General features: G+C 29.3%; 1 protein-coding gene across 2 annotated transcripts in view; it reads left to right on the top strand.

The window, feature by feature from the left end:
* Positions 1-19,349, top strand: part of LOC145325177 (RYamide receptor-like) — a 58,571-nt gene that overhangs the window by 21,573 nt on the left and 17,649 nt on the right. For both annotated transcript variants that reach the window (XM_080168045.1, XM_080168044.1), the window contains exons 5-14: positions 1,425-1,546; positions 2,520-2,584; positions 3,063-3,118; positions 4,951-5,010; positions 5,131-5,241; positions 6,509-6,568; positions 7,591-7,659; positions 9,179-9,231; positions 11,755-11,848; positions 14,696-14,784. In XM_080168045.1, coding sequence (XP_080024171.1) covers positions 1,425-1,546; positions 2,520-2,584; positions 3,063-3,118; positions 4,951-5,010; positions 5,131-5,241; positions 6,509-6,568; positions 7,591-7,659; positions 9,179-9,231; positions 11,755-11,848; positions 14,696-14,784 — 779 coding nt within the window. The remainder of the gene's footprint in view (positions 1-1,424; positions 1,547-2,519; positions 2,585-3,062; positions 3,119-4,950; positions 5,011-5,130; positions 5,242-6,508; positions 6,569-7,590; positions 7,660-9,178; positions 9,232-11,754; positions 11,849-14,695; positions 14,785-19,349) is intronic.

Raw genomic sequence — 19,349 nt, 5'->3', positions numbered from 1 at the left:
TTTATGTTTTTTTAAGATCTTGATACTTTGTAATGTTTAATATTTTTTTTATTAGGTTTCAGAGCTTCAATTCATTATATAGGTTTTGTCATTTTAGTTTTATTAAAAAAGTATCACCCAAACTCCTTTACATTAAGATATTTGTACATTCCATTTGACACAATAATCAATCCAACCTACTTTTCGGCCATTCATTGTTCATTCAAGTAAATGGAGTTTAGTACACCTCATTACCCCGCCAGAAAAGAAGGTTATTTTTAGAAACACTTTACACAGTTTAGATAAATAATACATTTTTACACAATCTGTGTTTTATTCAGTTATGCAAATCTTACCTCTCTTAGATTTTCAACTTAGGAACTAGCTGGAAAAGTGTTTTTTTTTTCCTTAACGTGTGTTGTCAACAAAGATGACAACATTCATGAAGCCGAGCTCTGTAATCAAAGGGTAGAACATGAACATTTGTAGATTGTCAAAACTTAATAAGCAGAATATTAAGAGAGATGCTTCGCTTAAAATATTGTTTTTGGTATTCTAGGAATAATTATTAAAAATCAGATGAATAGGATTATTTATCATGCAATAAAAAAACATGCACAATTCGTACATATTACAAGAATCATCATCCAAAGTTTGACATTGATAGGAAGATTTTAACATAACCTAAGTAAAGACCCTAATTATAGAAAAGCTTCGCTTTTAAAAAGATATTTTGAATATTGCAAAATGCTTTAAATTCGAAGATAGAGAAATGCAAAAACAATTTCAATTTTAAAAATTTACATGAGCTTATGATTTAAGAATTTCAATATTCAAAAAATCATAATTTTAGGATTGTCGAACATACCAACGTCGTAAAACATATCAAGTTAAATGCTTTAAATTGAAATAATTTTTATATCCGAAAACTTCCTTTAATCAAAAAAGTTTTTCCTACATTTTGTAATATTTTTAATGATGTAAGTTGAAATATGTACCTTAAAAATTATGTAAGATATAAACCCCAAAAAGTTTTATAAATATTTAATATTTGAGTGGACAAAAATATAATCTTATTTTCTCTAAAAGCTTTTCATATTAAAGCAGTTTTCTTTCAGATTTCTGAGCATATATAATACGACGATTTTATAAGACGGTTTCAATATCTTAAATGAGAATTAAAAATATATTTAACTTTGGTATTTTTCTCTCCTTTACAATATTGATCCTGGGAAGGTTAATAACTTTTTGGACTGAGGATACCACCATCCTCTCAAGAAGAATTGCCCCTAGAAGCCACAAGTAAATATTGAAGCCTCTAGGTGCGTTGCCGCAAGTAGGTATACATAGCATTATGTAATAACAAAAAAAGTCCTATGCCTAACAAGTTAACATGTGAAATTGCAGACTTTAACGATATAAGTATTAACAAAAAAAAATTTTAGGCAATAATCTTATTGACTGGAAGTTTTCCGTTTGGTCCGTCCATGTGTTACCTGTTGGTAATGATACAACCCACAACAATTTTCTCCAGCTCATTCACTCTTGTTGTTATCAGTATTGAAAGGTAAGAGGTCTTTTTTACTTTTTTTTCCAAGGGACTGAATGATTTTTAAGACTAGTATAACGGGGAGGGAGGGGATATTCGGCAGTCTAATACACTAGTCTCTAAAGTTTTTAAATAAAGTTGTCTTATTCGTTGGCTTATCAACTTTGGGGACTTAATTTAAATTTTGATTGGTTGGTTCATAAGTTGAATATCCAAACGTTTAAACCACTAGTTGTAAACTAAAAAGGGGTAAATTAAAAATTTGTGTATTATCATTGGGGATGTACATTGATTTATCGGCCATTGGCTTATCCTTTAGATCCATGGGTAAAGTCTTACTTATTTTTATTCTAAGAGACTGAAGTCCGTTTCTTAAACTGCAATATTTCATTCTTTAAACATTTAATTTCATTTGTGATGTCCTAAGTATGAATAAGAAAGTAAAGTTCTTTTCAGTGAATAAGATCAATTAAGAAAATTACACAACAAACAAGAAAAAACTTTAAGTTATTTTTAATATAAAAGTTTACACAGCTATTAATTTAATTACATTACAAACTTTGATTGAAATAATATAAAACTTTTTTATTTGGGCGCAAGACAAACAATATTGCACTTGTATTAGATATTAATAAACTAATTTTAATTATAAAAAAAAAAAAAAAATGTACAATGGGGTAGAGAGACTCCCCAAAATAATTCCATAACCACCCTCAATATTTTTTTGGAAATATATTAGATATTACTTCTAAATAAGACTTTTACACCAAAAATAGTCCCTCAATCCTTTTTTTGTTTTAAAACTGCGTATAACAAAAATGGGAGGGGAAGGTTGATCTCCTATCCCCGAAAAAAGGACCTAAAACCTGACTATAACTAATTACAAGCTTGTCTAAGAGTTGAAGATCAATTGCATTCAATTTGGATCCATTATTGCTAAGACTAACCAGATCATAAATATCAAACCCAGATAAAACATATTTTTTTTTAGATATGTGAGTATTATATACCCACTGAAGCCAAGAATGAAAACATCACATTCAAAAATAACAATTGGTAAGATTTAAAAAAACTAAAAATAAATGTATGCATCTTGTAAAATCTTAAAACTAAAAATGCCCTTAATCTAATAATTTACTACCAAATATTGCGAATTAATTGGTACAATACCAGTTTAATGTTTAAAAATCATGAAACAGTTTAATAATTATCATAATGGCTTCTTTTTTTTGTGAAAATTGCAAATTAATTGTAACAATTTTGCAAGGCTAAAAAAAGTTATTTATCATATTGTATTATAGACAGCTTTCCAGAGAGAGAAAAATTATAAGATTAATTCTAGTTTTGTTAGCCCCAAGTGGTCGAAAACTCGGATATCAAAACTAGTATTAATTTTATGAATTTTATTTTATTATTCATAAAAAATTGCCTATAAAATGGTACAATAACTGATTTTTCAGTATGGCTCATAACTAATTCTAACGCAGCGGTTATTCATCAGTTTTGAAGCTATGCTGAAAATTGTTTTATTTAGTTTGTGTTTGGATAATTGCTGGTATCTGCAGTAGCCCAGATGTTTATCTAGCCCAGGTGATTTTTTATCCATTAAATAGAATTTTCAATCATTTTCTCAGTCTAACATCATAGACAAATTCACTAATTACTTTAGATTAAGCATGATTTTAATATCTGAATAGTTGCTTTACCTCTTAATAAGCCATTTAATTGATTTTTAAAAAAAATAATAGCTATTTCTCGCATCGTATTATAAGCAGCTTTCCGCGGATATAGAATGTACAATTATAAGATTAAAACCAGTTTTTTTTAGCCTCGAGGTGCCGAAGGCACGGGTTAAAAAAACTGGCTATAATCTTATGATTGTACATTTTTATATTCGTAGAAAGCTGGTTATAATACGATGCTAGACATAGTTTTTTCGTATGGATGAGAACCGGTTCCTATCCACCGGATTCGAATGAATACGAGAATAGTTATTTCTCGTATCGTATTATAAACGGCTTTCCGCGGATATAGAATGTACAATTATAAGATTAAAACTAGTTTTTTTAGCCCCGTGGTGCCGAAGGCACCGGCTAAAAAAACTAGTTTTAATCTTATGATTGTACATTTCTATATTCGTAGAAAACTGGATATAATACGATGCTAGACATAGTTTTTTCGTATTCATGAGAACCGGTTCCTATCCACCGGATTCAAATGAATACGAGAATAGTTATTTCTCGCATCGTATTATAAACGGCTTTCCGCGGATATAGAATGTACAATTATAAGATTAAAACCAGTTTTTTAGCCCCTAGGTGCCGTAGGCACGGGCTAAAAAAACTGGTTTTAATCTTATAATTGTACATTTTTATATTCGTAGAAAGCTGGATATAATACGATGCTAGACATAGTTTTTTCGTATGGATGAGAACCGGTTCCTATCCACCGGATTCGAATGAATACGAGAAAACAAATTATTACTATTATCAAAATTTCTTTTTTTAAAATACATTTTTAGTTATAAAAATGAATATTATATTTGATATGTTGCTAAGGCTCTTAATAGACCATTTAATTGATTTTTTAAAATGAAAACAAATTATAGAAATATTCCTAAATTCTCTTTTAAAATATAAAATTAACTTAATTTCAGCTTATTGAATAAGAAATGGATGTTGCTATGAAATTATACTATTAAATTTTAAATATGTACTATCACTTAAGTACTTTATTGCACTTGTGGGAAGGAAGATGTCGACCCTCCACTTTAATTTTATTTAAAAAGAATAAGTAAAAAAATTAGGTGGATTAATTTTTTTCTTGGGGAGATGCCACTTGGGAGGGTGGATATTTTAACCCTCTCCCAAAATAGCTTGATCTGTGAGAAGCTTTACTGTAAAGGAGAACCATATCAGTTCAGCGGTTAGCAAGATTATTTGAAACAAACACAGACTGACAGACATTTTCTTTTCATAATGATACTGCATGCTATTTAGTTTACAATGCAATAAAAACCATATATTCTATCATAGACGTCCAAGGGCGGGGGGGGGGGTAAAGGGGTGATTCCCCCCCCCCCCAAATGAATTTGGGGGTGCCACAAAATTTTGGATTTTCAATTTTTACCCCTCCCCCCACCAAATAAAAAAAAATGCCTCTAGGAAATAAAGATTACCCCCCCCCCAAAAAAAATTTTATTTTCAAAATTTTACCCCCCCCCCCCAAATAAAAAACCTTTGACGTCCCTGTATTCTATCCAATTATAAATTAAAGTTTTAAGGTTTTTTGGTGTGCAGCTTAAGTTTCAAAGTGCTACTTAACCGATTGAGTACTCCATTATATGAAAGCTTCACATAGGTCCAGGGATGCTTTTAGGCTTTTTAACTTGTTTTCTTTTAATAAGATATCATTATTTTTAGTACATATGGGACCATGGGGGACAGTGCACTGTTAATCCAGGTGGAGCCTCTTGGGCTAAGGTAATATGTTCAATATATCTATTCATTTATGGGTCTATCAAAATTGACACATTTAACAATCTATCCATCTATCAGCACCTTAAATGATACATGTTTCAATCCATCTATCTATCTATTTAGATCTATCATGCCGCTGTGTTAATAATCCAATACATAATTCCTGTTGTGGTAATGATATTCTGTTATGTCATGATGGCTGCTACCATCTGGAAAAAAAGGGATTTCAATCAGGTGAGGAATAATTATTTATAGCATTGTATTGTAGACTGCTTTCCGCGGATAATAAAATGAAAAATTATATGATTAAGACTAAAGGCCCGGACCAACTCAACTAGTAATAATTTTTGGTTAAAAGTTTATTTTCTTTTTATAATCTTAATTACATAGCTAATTAATTTTAACTGCCAAAATCTTTATTTAAAGTTTTTCTGTTATAGATTATATAAATGTATATTATAAAATTGTAAAATTACCAATCAAATGTTAAATGTTAAAGGTTTAGAATATCTACTTAAAAAGAAAAGTATGTTTAATTCAAGGTTTTTATGTTAAAAGAAAGAATATGGTTGCAAAACTGAACTAATTCATATTTTTGTATTTCATATGTTGTTTTTTTTGTTGTTGTTTCTTATACTGAATCATTTTTATAAGCGAAATTAAAATATTTTCTCGTATTCATTTGAATCCGGTGGATAGGAACCGGTTCTCATGAATACAAAAAAACTATGTCTAGCATCGTATTATATCCAGTTTTCTACGAATATAAAAATGTACAATCATAAGATTAAAACTAGTTTTTTTAGCCGATGCCTTCGGCACCACGGGGCTAAAAAAACTAGTTTTAATCTTATGATTGTACATTCTATATCCGCGGAAAGCCGTTTATAATACGATACGAGAAATAACTAATAAGCAAGGCATCTCTATAACCAAAAAATGTAAACAATATCCCGTATTAAGGCAAGTTTTCAACAAACGTATACAGAAATGTATCTTTTAAAGTTCTGACACTCTACGTGCCAATGATCGCTTGTCATACCGATCGAGCTTCAGTTTTATGAAGGTTGTCATTCTTTTTTATACCTATCAATTACCTCATAGGGGCAAGGCTGCTGCCCATCACACTTTAACGTCAAGTTCAAATAACTAATGGGAGCCATATCTCTCCTTTATTGTCTAAACACAACCGTCATTCTCAAGTGTGTCGCTGTTAAATTTGCAACAAAAAATGGAAATACCTAAGGTGGATTCTTAAAACAAAATAGGATCGCTGCATCACCAAAATTATATTTTGTAAAAAAAAAATCCTCCAAAATCACATAAAACATCTAAAATAATCAAATGAATTCTTATGTTAAAACCCTTCTGATTATAGAACACTTTTCTTTTAATTTATAATTAAATTTGTACAAAATTAAATTTTGTGATCTGGCTACCATAGCCGATTCAGCTATGCTAGATTTTTTAAGAACGCACCTCTATTTTTTTATCATTTTAGAATGGACTTGATTGTCAGAAGGAACAAAGACGTCAGCAGATGCTAAAATCTAAGAAAAAGGTAAACTTTGAATCGTATTGTAGACACCTTTCCGCAGATATTAAAATTATAAATTATACGTTAAAAACCAGTTTTGTGAGCCCCGAGCGGCCGAAGGCTCGGTCTAGCGAAACAGGACTTTACTTAAGATTTTTAAGATGATATACATGATTTTAGTATGGCTGAGAACCGGTTCTAATCCAGTGGATATTATCGGTTTCAAAGCCATAATGGAAAATCATTTGCGTGCACATATTATATTATGTACTTTTTAAGAATACACGCTTTCCATAAATTCATATTAAAGCAATTAATATAATTATTCGAAAATAAAGACCTTACAATAACATTAGATATAAAAGTGTATAAACACCAATAAATAAGGAATTTACATTCGCAATTATTAGTTTTAACTTTTAAAAAAATAAAGTATGAATACATAATGGTTTCAAATTTTGGGAAAATTTTAAATTGAAAATTTAATTAAATTTAATCTAGGCTTATAATATAATGGCTAACAATTCAAATAACAGAAAACAGTAAATTGTGTGCTAACTCTAAAACTCTTATGTCTATTGTGTTAGAGCATACAAAAAAATCGATGAAAAATATTAAATGTCAAGTTTCATAACTACTTAATAGCCATAATTTACAATAATTGTTGCTCTTTAAAAAAGTTTTAATAGTTTTATTATCCCCCGTCATAATTGAAGACGTCAAAAGTAAAAACTACTGCTGTTGGTTTTTAGTACATAACTAAATATAAACAATACAAAGTAATCCAAACATGTATCTCGATCCTCTGTAATTGTTTTACTTGCCAATAGATTTGATACTTGTAAATGAACTGTCAGACACGATAAACTCAAATTATTCATTCCAATACTACGAACGAATATTTGGACGATTTATTTTCTTAAAAATATTGCCTTTTTTCCGAAATGTGTTTATTTTTAATCAAAATATGGCCGGATTGTTCTTACGCTGTGTTCTTATTGGTAGAATTTGCTGATTGATGATCTACATATACTGTATTTATTTAGATGGTTAAGATGTTAATAGTAGTGGTAACTCTATACTCACTGGCATACTTTCCTCTTAACATTGTCTGGGTAAGTTTGCATTTAACAAGGATGACAACATCCATAAAAGCGAAGCTCTGAAACGGTATGACAGACGAATATCAACTCTTATAGAGTGTCAGAACTGAATTTACAAAATAAATATAAAAGTTTTGACAAAATTTTACGTATTTTTGTTGCAAAATTTCTTAAATACAGAATTCTGTTCAAGGACATACTGACATTTTAGAACTTGATCATAGAGATCCTTCGCTTATAATATTGTACTTTATTGTAACAGGAATATGTTCTCCAAAAATCAGATCAATCGGATGAATATATCAGATAAAAAATTGTTGTTAAATAAGGGTAAAAATTAACATGTTTATAATGGACGTACGGACATTCTGGTAATGATTATAGAGTTGCTACGCTTTCTAAATCGTACCGACTACTGCAGGAATCATCATGCAAAGTTTGAAATTGATAGGACAATTATAACTTGCCTAAATTAATGAAAAAAGCTATCCGATACGTACGGACGGACGGACGGACGGACGTACATACCGACCCTAATTATAGATAAGCTTCGCTTTAACAAGGACAATCAATTTTTATGTAGTGGTTTCCCTATCGATCATAGAAACACCCCTTACTCCCAGAAAGAGAGGGGACAATGGGCTGTTTATTACACTAGTCCCTAAAGTTTTATAATAACGTTTCTTATTTTTTGGCTTCACAACTTTGGGGACTTTTGTGACTTTTAAATTGGTTGGTTTATTAAGTTGAGTGTTCAAACGTTTCAACTACTTATTACACGCTACAGAAGGGTTAATTTTGTGTACCATTATTGGGAATGTATATTAATTATATATTTAATTGAGTAGATGGTAACCAAAGAGGTTCAAAGCACCAAAGATATAGGCCCGCAGGGTTACGACACCCCTGCAGAGGTTAGGCAAAAAGACTACTTGACACTTTTCTCAAATTAAAACAATGGTGTTGGGGGTTCTGTGCTCTATAGGCACTTTAAGGGAAAGCACACATAAGTAGCCTAGAAATAAACCAAAATTATAAAAAATAATAATTCGTTGTCTTAAAACTACTGTAGAAAAACCTATTCTCGTTATGTTATAAAACATTTGATAACAAAAAATGAAAAAGTTTTGGAAATCCTAATCAATAAATAGTATTGAAAAGAAAACAGAATATTTCTTCAAAAGAAACTTTGGAAAACTTTTTAAAAAGATTTTTTTCTTGATGATTATTTAAATATTATAAACTATTTAACAGGATTAAACGCAATTTTTCAAGAACAATTTTGTTCTAAACTAGTTTTTACCTAGAAGTTTACTATAATTCACTTGAAAAAAAAACAATGTAATGTAAACTGTAAAGAGAGTTTTTTTCTATGAGGTGATAAATCAAAGTGTTTTTTTATTAAATGTTTTTTTAAGCTAGAAAATTACATTACTTGGCTTTTTATGAGACTGAATTACAGATTTTACAAAAAAAATTTGGCTTTGGTAATTCAAATTAAAACTTTTTTAAAATTAAATATCTATTTTAGCTGATTTTGGGACCTGTAGCAGAGAAGGCGGAAAATTCCAGATCTGGATTGGGGTAAGTTTATTTGTCAATTATAGAATGCTTGTGTGAAATTCTATAATACTAATATCCTAAAATGTGTTTAATTGTACCAAAATAAAATTTTGGACTAACTATAGTGCTATTACTATAAATATACTAGCGGCTTTGCCCCAAGAGGTATAATTACATCTTCTATTACCTACCCAGCAGAAAAAAATGCGAATTTATCGCAAATTTTCGCGAAAAAAAGCGAATTCACAAAAAAAAATTCGTAAAAATTCTTTTTTTTGTTTTTAGGGAGGTTTTATATATTTATAACTAAAGATGTTAACAAATTAAGATGACTAAAGTTTGTTGTGTCTGAATAAAAACTTTGGGTTACTTTCATTGAAACTTCAAACTAGTAGTGTTCAAACTTTTCATGCAAAACTTCAATCTACAATAAGGGTGATTTTGTGTATCATCATTGGGGATCAATAAAACTTTTCCCTTAAATTTGTAATTTTTTGAGAAATAGAATCCTCTGTTTTACTCAGGGAGGCAGGGAACATTACCTGTTTATTACATTAGTCCCAAAAGTTTGGCCTAACAACTTTGGCGACTTTAATTGAATTTTGGTTGGTTGGTTCATTAAGTTGAGTCACTGAACATTGCAACCACTAATTGTAATCAATAGAAGGGGTAATTTAAAGTACCAATATTGGGGATGAACATCAATTGATTGGCCATTGTCATATCCCTTTGGATCCCTGTTTTTACTGGAAGTGAATCTCAATGTATCTCCATCAATCTTAAGAAATTTTAGTGTGCCTTTACTTCTGCACACTTCTGAGATGGGTTCTTAAAAGATAATGCCGCGTTTTTTCGACATTTTTTACGCTATGAATAACAAGCGCGGCATTTGCGAAATCTAAAAAGAGTATACAACTTAAGAATTCAAAATTTTAAAATTATTATTTTAGCCATTTGTATAATGTTTAATATAGCTCTAAAAAGATATATTAATTAATATGCAGCAAAAATGGATTTAAGATAATTAGTTTTTCTTTTATAAAGGCTGTACCAACAAAAGCGAAATAATTAGATAAATAGTTGTATACTCTGTTTAGATTTCGCGAATGCCGCGCTTGTTATTCATAGCGTAAAAAATGTCGAAAAAACGCGGCATTATCTTTTATCTCTGCTATTTTTAGCTACTTTGGTGAAAGGGAAAATCGATATAATGTAAAAACGATTTATACATTATGCATTCAAAATCTTAATTTTTGAATTTTTTTTTTTTTTTGAAGTTTAAAGCTTTTTTAGCTAGAATTAAGAAGGGTGCTATGTGCATAATCGGAAACTAGAATTCAGCTGACCTATTATAAGTATTACCAGAACTGGATATTATTAAAACAACATATTCTATTCCCATACCCCCTTTTGCTTCACTCTCATTTAAAATAGTTATTTATCGCATCGTATTAAAGACAGCTTTCCGCGGATATTTAAATAAAAAATATTGTGGATATTAAAGTGAAAAAGCATAAAACTAAAACTAGTTAGCACTAAAGGACCGAAGGTCCTGGCTAACAAAACTGATATTAATTATTAATTAATATTAATTATGATGTTTATTTTTAATATTTCTGTACATGATTTTTTAGTATGGATGACAACCGATTTTAAACCAGCGGATATTAATCAGTGTCTAAGCCATAATGGAAATGTATTTACTACTGTTTTTTTTGCGATTATGAAATACTATGCAAATATGATAAAATGCAGAAGTGAATACACACCACAAAATTTTCCAAGGTTTTAATGATAGGGATAATCATTCTGAAAAGCATTTTTACATTCCTTGACTTTGCATTATGTTAATTAATTGAATAGATTAAAAGGTGATTATGTCTGATAGCAAATTTTTTGTTTTGTTAGGCTATACAAGTATAAGGAAAGAATGGATTGAATACGCCTTCCAAATTCAAGAAATTACTATTATTAATGAATTTATATAAAATGTTTTGCGAATTTTTGTCTTGTGTATTTGGTCAAATATTGAAAAAACCATCTGGGACCATTTTTCACTCTCTAGGATTGCTTTTTTGTTCTAATGTTCTTACAAATAGAGTAATAAAGATATTCTTTTACATTTTACAAACTGCCAGCTTCGCCTTTATCCTCTAGGAAAACAAATAAAAATATATGTAAATGGGACTAAAAGCATGGAAGCAACTTTAAGCATAAAACAGTTATGATGAAAAATAATTTAATTTGTGCATTCTAATTCGTTAATATATCTTTTTCGTTTGTTTACGGAAGGAGGGGACATTGAACAATATATTATACTGGTACCCAAATTTTTATATAAACATGCTCTCTCATTCCTAAGCTTAAAAACTTTGGGTACTTTTAATTTGTACGTTGATTCAAACTAGAAGTTTGCAAACTTTTCAACAATAATTTTAATTTGCAAAAGGGGTAATTTTGTTTATTATCATAAGGGATGTTAGATTGTATGTTGTCTTATCCCTTAGATACCTGATTTTCAAAGAAACTTTTTTTTATTTTCAGGCATATATTCGCGTATATCCACACAATCTTTCTGTTCTTGGCGCTGTCCCATGTCTGCTATAATCCACCTGTCTATTTCTGGATGAATGTTAGGGTAAGTTTTTTTTATATCAGTAGCGAAGCTACTCTATTCATTGTGTTATGTCGGTATGTCCTTATTCCTAGCGCTGACACATGTCTGCTATAACCAACCTGTATATTTCTGGATGAATGTTAGAGTAAGTGTTTTTTATTAGAAGCGAAGCTACTCTTCACCATGTGTTATGTCCGTACGTCCTTATTCCTAGCGCTGACACATGTCTGCTATAATCTTCCTGTATATTTCTGGATGATTGTTAGGGTAAGTGTTTTTATATTAATAGCGAAGCTACTCTTCACCATGTGTTATGTCCGTACGTCCTTATTCCTAGCGCTGTCCCATGTCTTCTTTAATCCACTTGATTATATCTGGATGAATGTTAGGGTAAGTGTTTTTTAGTAGCGAAGCTACTTTATACCTAGGGCATATCCGACCGAATGTCTTTCCATGTAAGAAATATTCCAAATATTTATGTTTAAATAGTGCCGCTCCTCTATAAATAAGGCATGTGTCGGATTTGCATATTATTCATGCATAATTCATGTTGTATAAAGTTTTTTGGTTTGTTTGCTAAGATCCTGCTAACCTATAATCCGATTCAGTGTTTCATTCTAGGGAGGCTTGATGTAGGTCCCTATTTTAGGCATGGTTTTAGGCTATCTTATATGTACTTATAAGATAACAATAAAAATGTTTTAAAAATTTAGTCCTTTTTTGAAAGAATTTTGGTTTATCATAGGTGCTCCTACAGAAAAATGGAATTTGCCAGTTTTTGTTAATTTTATTGTTAAATAAGAATCTCTTGTTATTCTTTTTGGTTCAATTAAACATTTTCTTTTCAAATAAAATATTTTACCAAATGTAAAGGAATTGTATTCAAAGTGTTCCTTTGTTAAAATATAAATATTGTTACACATTTTTTGTTTATTTTTCAGAATTGAAATTAATTTAATCTTTTGTTTATTTTTCATATTTAGAAGTTTTATCTAGAAACAATTTGTTAAGAAAATTTAATAAGACTAAGAAAATATGAATAGCAACAACGTTGGAAAGTTTTGAAATAATATGACGATTCTAACAAACAACAATTATCTATTAGAGCTATTCTTATCTACTGACTCTAAATGCAGAAAAAGGCTCGGTTTCAAATTAACGAAGAAATCTTAAAAATCTAAATAATGTACATATAATAAACAAACTAACTATATTTAAAGAAAGACTTTAGAAATATTTTTGTTAAGATTTGATTTGATATTATGAAAATTATTAGGTTTAAATTCATTTTACATAGGAATTTAGTCATATTTATGTATTTGTGTATAAATATGCATAGTCTTGAAATAATGTTGAAATTCAAAGACTAAGAAAGCTGTAATTAAACAACTCCCTAAATTTGAAGTGCGTCTATTATTCACTTACTCCTTTATTTATTACAATATCAGCCGCCTGATAAAACAACATAAATTGACATCAATTGTCATAATGTTCTAATATGAATATTCAAAACTTAAAATCACGAAACCTTACAAAAATAGTTTATGACTTTGAAAGTTGTAAAAAGAAAAGAAGTTAAAAGCTGCTTAAAAGCAGTCATACTGCCATATATTTTTATACCTAATAATGGTAGATGAAGGGAATATAGACAAGAAGTTTTAGCCGTGTATTTTTTGAAGTAGTCGAGAAAGTTGTAAAAAGTAAAAGCGGTTAAAAAGCTGCCAAAAGCAGTCCGACCGCTTTAGATGTTTTATTCTTAATTATACTCCGTATTGCGGGAATGTTGACAAAAAGTTTCAGCCTTCTATCTTATGCAGTAGTTAAGAAAATCACGTCTCCCCAAAAACGTTTCAGACATACATACATACATACGTACATACGGATAGACGGACATTTTAAATTATAGAGTAGCTACGCTAATAAAAACTATTGAACTTATCCAAGAGAATCCTAATTTCTTTATATCAGGGAAAAAGGGGACATTGGACTGTAAATTACACTGGTACCCAAAGTTTTATAAACACGTTTTTTTAATTCATTGGCTTAAAACTTTGTGTACTTTTATTGAATTTTTATTGGTTGTTTCCAAGCTAGAAGTGTCCATACTTTTCAACCAGTAATTGTGATTAGAAAAAAGGGTAATTTATTTTATAATAAACATTAATTTGTCATCCATTATCTTCTCCCTGACTTTGTGCAGACCGTATCCTGTCAGACTAATGTTCGATTTTGCAATCAAATTAGAATAGATTTATAATTGGATATTAAAATCATACATCCATTTATATTCTACAAGATTCTACCAATTATAATAATAATTCTGTAAATGTTTAATTAAAACCATGACGGCACAAATTATTTTTGAACTTTTGGTATAAAAAAGTATGATTTTTAGATCAATTTTAGTGATCTAGGAAAAAACTAAATATCCTTCCTCCAAAAAGTTTCATGTAAAAATTCTGTTTTTCAGCCGTCTAAATGTAAATGTATCTATAATTGTTATATAGTTTAATTTTCCAGCTTCATTTTTAATAATATATTATTAACTAGAGGCTACACCCAGAAACGCCTTTATGGGTTTTAGTTTTAAACAGAAAAATTGAAAACAAATTTTTTTAAATTTTTTTTGGGAAGGGTTGTAGTACCTCTCCTAAAAATGGTTTCCCAAGTCCCATAAGAAGCTACATTGTAAAGGAGGACCATATAGGTCCGCCGGTTAGCTGGATCCTTCAGTACACACACACACAAACATACTATAGACATTCTGTTAGTTTTATATGATATTTTTTACTAATACCATCTTTTTTTTTAAATTCACATATTTAATATGCAAAATCCGAAATGCAAAATTAAATTTTATGTTTTTAGATTCGTTATGGATTCCTGGATTTATTTGGAAAGATTCCTGGTATGAGACAATGCTTTCCTAACGTGACATGGGACAGTCCTTTCTCCAGGTATCATCATCAATTCAAAATGTACGGTCTTTTTATTCTTTTTTTATTCTAATCTTACCCCTAAGGAAACAGAGATATGACAATGAAAGATAAAATATTCTTCCTCCAAAACTCATTTTATAAAACATTTTAAATGAAGAAATATTTTTCCATGCTACAAAAGTTTTGTTACTTTTTTTATTGAACTAAAAATACAACCAAATTATTTAAAATTAATTAATAATTCATATATAAGATTTTATTTTTACAGTAGATATGGGGAAAGATTATTTTATCTTACATTAGCCTATTCCTGTCTAACCCCGATTTCGATTTTTCATAAATTGTTTGCTACATAGTTTTTTTTTAAATGATTAAATATAAGGAAAGAAAATTTGATTTTTAAAATATTGAATAATAATCAAATATTTTTATTTCTTAATCATAATTTTCAAACCTTATACCAAGCACTTTTTGAATATAACGCACCACAAAATCACTTCTAAAAGTTTTGTGACAATCTTAAAAACTTTTTTCTAGTTTTCTACTAAATAAGGACAAATTTAAAAAAAAATAGTTTATTTATTCTTTTCTTTTTTTTAAATCGAAGAAACTCAGAAAGAAAACTGATAAAACATTTTCTTCAAAAAATCACCTAAAACTTTATTAAAATCTTAAGAAAACCTTTCCAAATTGGCTTCTGTTTTTAAAACTTGTCCTAATTTTCTTTTTTTCACGTTGAAAATAAAATCATACACCTAACTGCTTGAAAAATAACCCAATTAATTAGCTATAAGGGTATTATTGTAAAATTTTTTATTAACACTAATAATTTGCACAATTTTAAAAGTTTCTTTTTATATTTAAGACAGAATAAGTAAGTATTAAAATACACTAAAGAAATATATGTATTAGTATGTATATAATTTACAGTAAAACAGGTTAAATTGAGACAAAGTCAATTGTTATATTTGCCCCGTCTTTAACAGACCACCTGCTCTTTGCAGTTGATTTGTAGTAATTATGGGGCATGGACGTCCAAGGGGAAGAAGAGGGTAAATAGGTGTAAAAATCCCTAAGAACTACATTAGCTTCCCATAAGTTTACCACCCCCAAAATAAAAAGCTTGGACGTCCTTGTTTTAGAGTCCCATTTTAACCTGTTTGTCCTAAACTAACCGTTTTAAATGTATGTACTCTATGTTTAATATTGTTATGCAGTCCATGATTTATACAAACACATATATAAATCTACCCTGAAAAGAATTACCCATTTAGAGCAGCAATTTCCACGATATTTAGCTACAGACAAAAATGCCTTACTTCTTTGTATTAAAGGATAAAATATCTTCTTTACAAAAATGAAAACTTTCCTTTGATGTATTGTTTCGCTTCCTATTGAAAGCATTTGTTAAATCTTGATGGAAACTAGCAGCAGTGTCCAAACTTTTTCACAAATAATTGTAATCAACAAAATAGGTAATTTTGTATATCATGATTGAAGTGTACTTTAGTTTAACATCCATTGGCTTATCCTTATTCCTGGTAAAACTTGTTCATGTTCTACTATCCTTGCGTGAAAAATAATATTTTTTTCCTCAGAAACTTTCAGGGGTGGTTAGAACCATGGGGGTTAAATTAATTTAGTACACCATTTTCTTCTCCTAACAGTTAAAGACAGAAAGACAGAATCTCACATCAAAGAATTGAGGGGGTGGGATTAATTTCATGTCCATTGCCCTATCCTTTTATCCCTTAAAACTTCGTGTCATTTACACTTTACATTTGACATTAGAACATTTTTCATTTATTTGTTCAATAAATTATATTAAAGTACAGGATAAATATCAAATATTATTATTATTAACAGAACAGAAAAAATTTAAGCACTGTATAATTTTTCTGATATGTTATAGGTTTTTAATTTACACTATAATTAACTTTGTCTGTCCTTTCGACAGTCATTCAAGCCGTAACGCTATGGTGGAAATTAATTTTCTCAGCTGCCATGATAGATGGCAGATTCCCCAAACCAATAATCATACAGCAATTTACTTTTTCCGTCGGTCTGTTAGTCATGCTAAAATAAGGATATTATAAATATAGAAATACGCAAGAAGGTTTATGTTTTTTCTCTCCTGTAGATCTAATCTTGATTTTAATATTTTTCTGATTGTCTATTTTCTAGTACATGATTTTTTTGTGATTTGCCACTTTTTGGTGTTGTCACTTATAGGCCATAAACATTAAACAAGGTTGAAAAAAAACGTGTTTCTCTTTTTTTAAACTAAATTATTGCTACCAAAGAGTTTATAAGTTTCTTTCTTAGATTTTTATTAAAAAACAATTTAATTAAAATCTGATACCTATTCTATATTATATCCAAACAAGATGTCTAAAATAAAATCTTTATCCCGTTCACCCAAAATGGATATAATATACGTGGATATCATGATAGGAATTTTTGTCGTCAATTTAGGTTGCTAATATAGTCCTGAAATATTAGTCAATACGTTCCTCCATGGTCAGGGGATTGAATGGGATAAAATTATAATGGATGGGATATTGTTATATCAGCCAGCTGGGATAAACATTTTATCATTGTATGCGAGAATCTGTCACAACATCCACGTATTCTATATCCATTGTTCAGCCAATGTTTTGTAATATATCTTTCCATCTAATACATAAAAGTTAAGACCGCATATATTAAAATGTCTAGGTTTTTAACACAAATAGGCGAGGCTGGAAAAAGATCAAAGATGGAAATGAGTTAATTATTAGCTTGAACGGGTTTTCTAAATATATACAGAATGTTGTATATTTTTATGCTAGAGGCTAAGATTCAAGGTTACTGTGTAAGAGGTTCGTGGCTATATTATAGTATTCTTAGAAGCAAAATTAAATTTGATTTCAATAGCAAGGTGGAATGGCCACTTTATTTCAGTTAGTGACTGTATACAGGATTTCTAAGTAATAAAGGTTTCAGTAAGAATTGGGACTTATTATTAATCCGATTTAAGTAAATCTCATTTTTGTGAAAATTAAAAAATGTACAATGTTTTTAAACGTTTATTTAATGTATACCTTTTGGGAGAAGTGTTATTTGAACTTGGATAACATTAAAAATTTTAATATTAAATCAAGAAATATAAATGAAAAAAATGGATGATTTTTCAGTAACAAGTCTACCATTCTTACGTTAGAGTGAATTGTAGTGTTTATAAAAGACTGTAATTTTTCAATATTTTTTCGATTATTTATAATTGTTTCAGCATATTTTTTTTAAATTTTACTGTAAAGACAATTTAATATTTTTTAGATATATTGTTGTCATTTTATTGCTACGTTACCTATAGACAAAATCGTCCTTTTTATGATTTTGTAGTTTTGTAGTTATTTGTTGTTGAATGAAATGTAGTTTACATTGTCTCGTAAGTTCTTTATAATAAACATATGAAAAATGCAGGATGGTAGAAATCCAAAAATCAGAACAATCGAATGATTTTATCACATAAAAAATTGTTGTTAAAAAAGTAAACAATTAACATGTTTAAAATGGACGTACGGACATTCTGGGTAACGACTATAGAGTTGCTATGCTTTCTAAATTGTACCTAACAACTACAGGAATCTTCATGCAAAGTTTGAAATCGAAAGGACAATTCTAACAAGCCTAAATTAACGAAAAAAGCTATCCGTTACGGACGGACGGAAGGACTGACCGATCCTAGTTATAGAAAAGCTTCGCTTTTAAAAACTGTCATTTGTAAGTATTGTTATTTTACCCACCGGGGACTATTACTTTATTAGAGTACATGAAAATATTGTGCAACATCCTTATTATTATCTATCTATTGGTCTTCCATATTTAGATGCAGTTTGAATTTAGCAAAGCGTTTGACAGTTGTTGGCGATTTATTTTTTTTATTTATCATTGTATTTTTTATGTTAATGTGTTTGTTAAGATCTCAAAAACTAGTGGCAACTTTTCTGATAATCTTAGTTGGGGTACTTTGCATGTTTTAGGCCAGTTTTTGGAGGTATTCGACCATCCCATCCATCCCTTATTGGAGATACAGCCCTGACAAAACTGCCCCCCTCCCCCCCCCCCCCCAACAAAAAAAGGGCAAACAACGGTTCCGCAAAGTATTGAAAATACTAATTATAGATATAGAAAAATTAAATTCTTTTTACTGCGTGCTCATCAGTTAACAATTTTATGCTTTAAATGTTATCAACGAAGAAATAAAACAATATAAAAAAAAGTATTTTTAACTGGCAACAAGTTGGCCATTATTTATTAATAGACTAAATTTTGGCAATAATATTTCACGTTTAATCTATAAATGTAATGTTTAATTTACACACATTTCATTAAATATAAAATAAAAGAACATTAGCAAATTAAATCAGAAATAGACTATTATTTTTAATTTAAAGCAAATATTTTTTATTTATAATCAGGCGATTATAAAAATGTTATGAATTTTTCATTCCCATATAAACAACCCCTTAAATAGTGGATGTAAATATTCATTCCCATATAAACAACCCCTTAAATAGTGGATGTAAATATTCATTTAT

The sequence above is a fragment of the Acartia tonsa genome, chromosome 7, assembly GCF_053477335.1.
Source record: "Acartia tonsa isolate MP-2025a chromosome 7, ASM5347733v1, whole genome shotgun sequence".
Classification (NCBI taxonomy): domain Eukaryota; kingdom Metazoa; phylum Arthropoda; class Copepoda; order Calanoida; family Acartiidae; genus Acartia; species Acartia tonsa.
The sequence above is the reverse complement of the archived record's forward strand: the minus strand, read 5'-3'. Positions and strand labels throughout refer to the sequence as shown.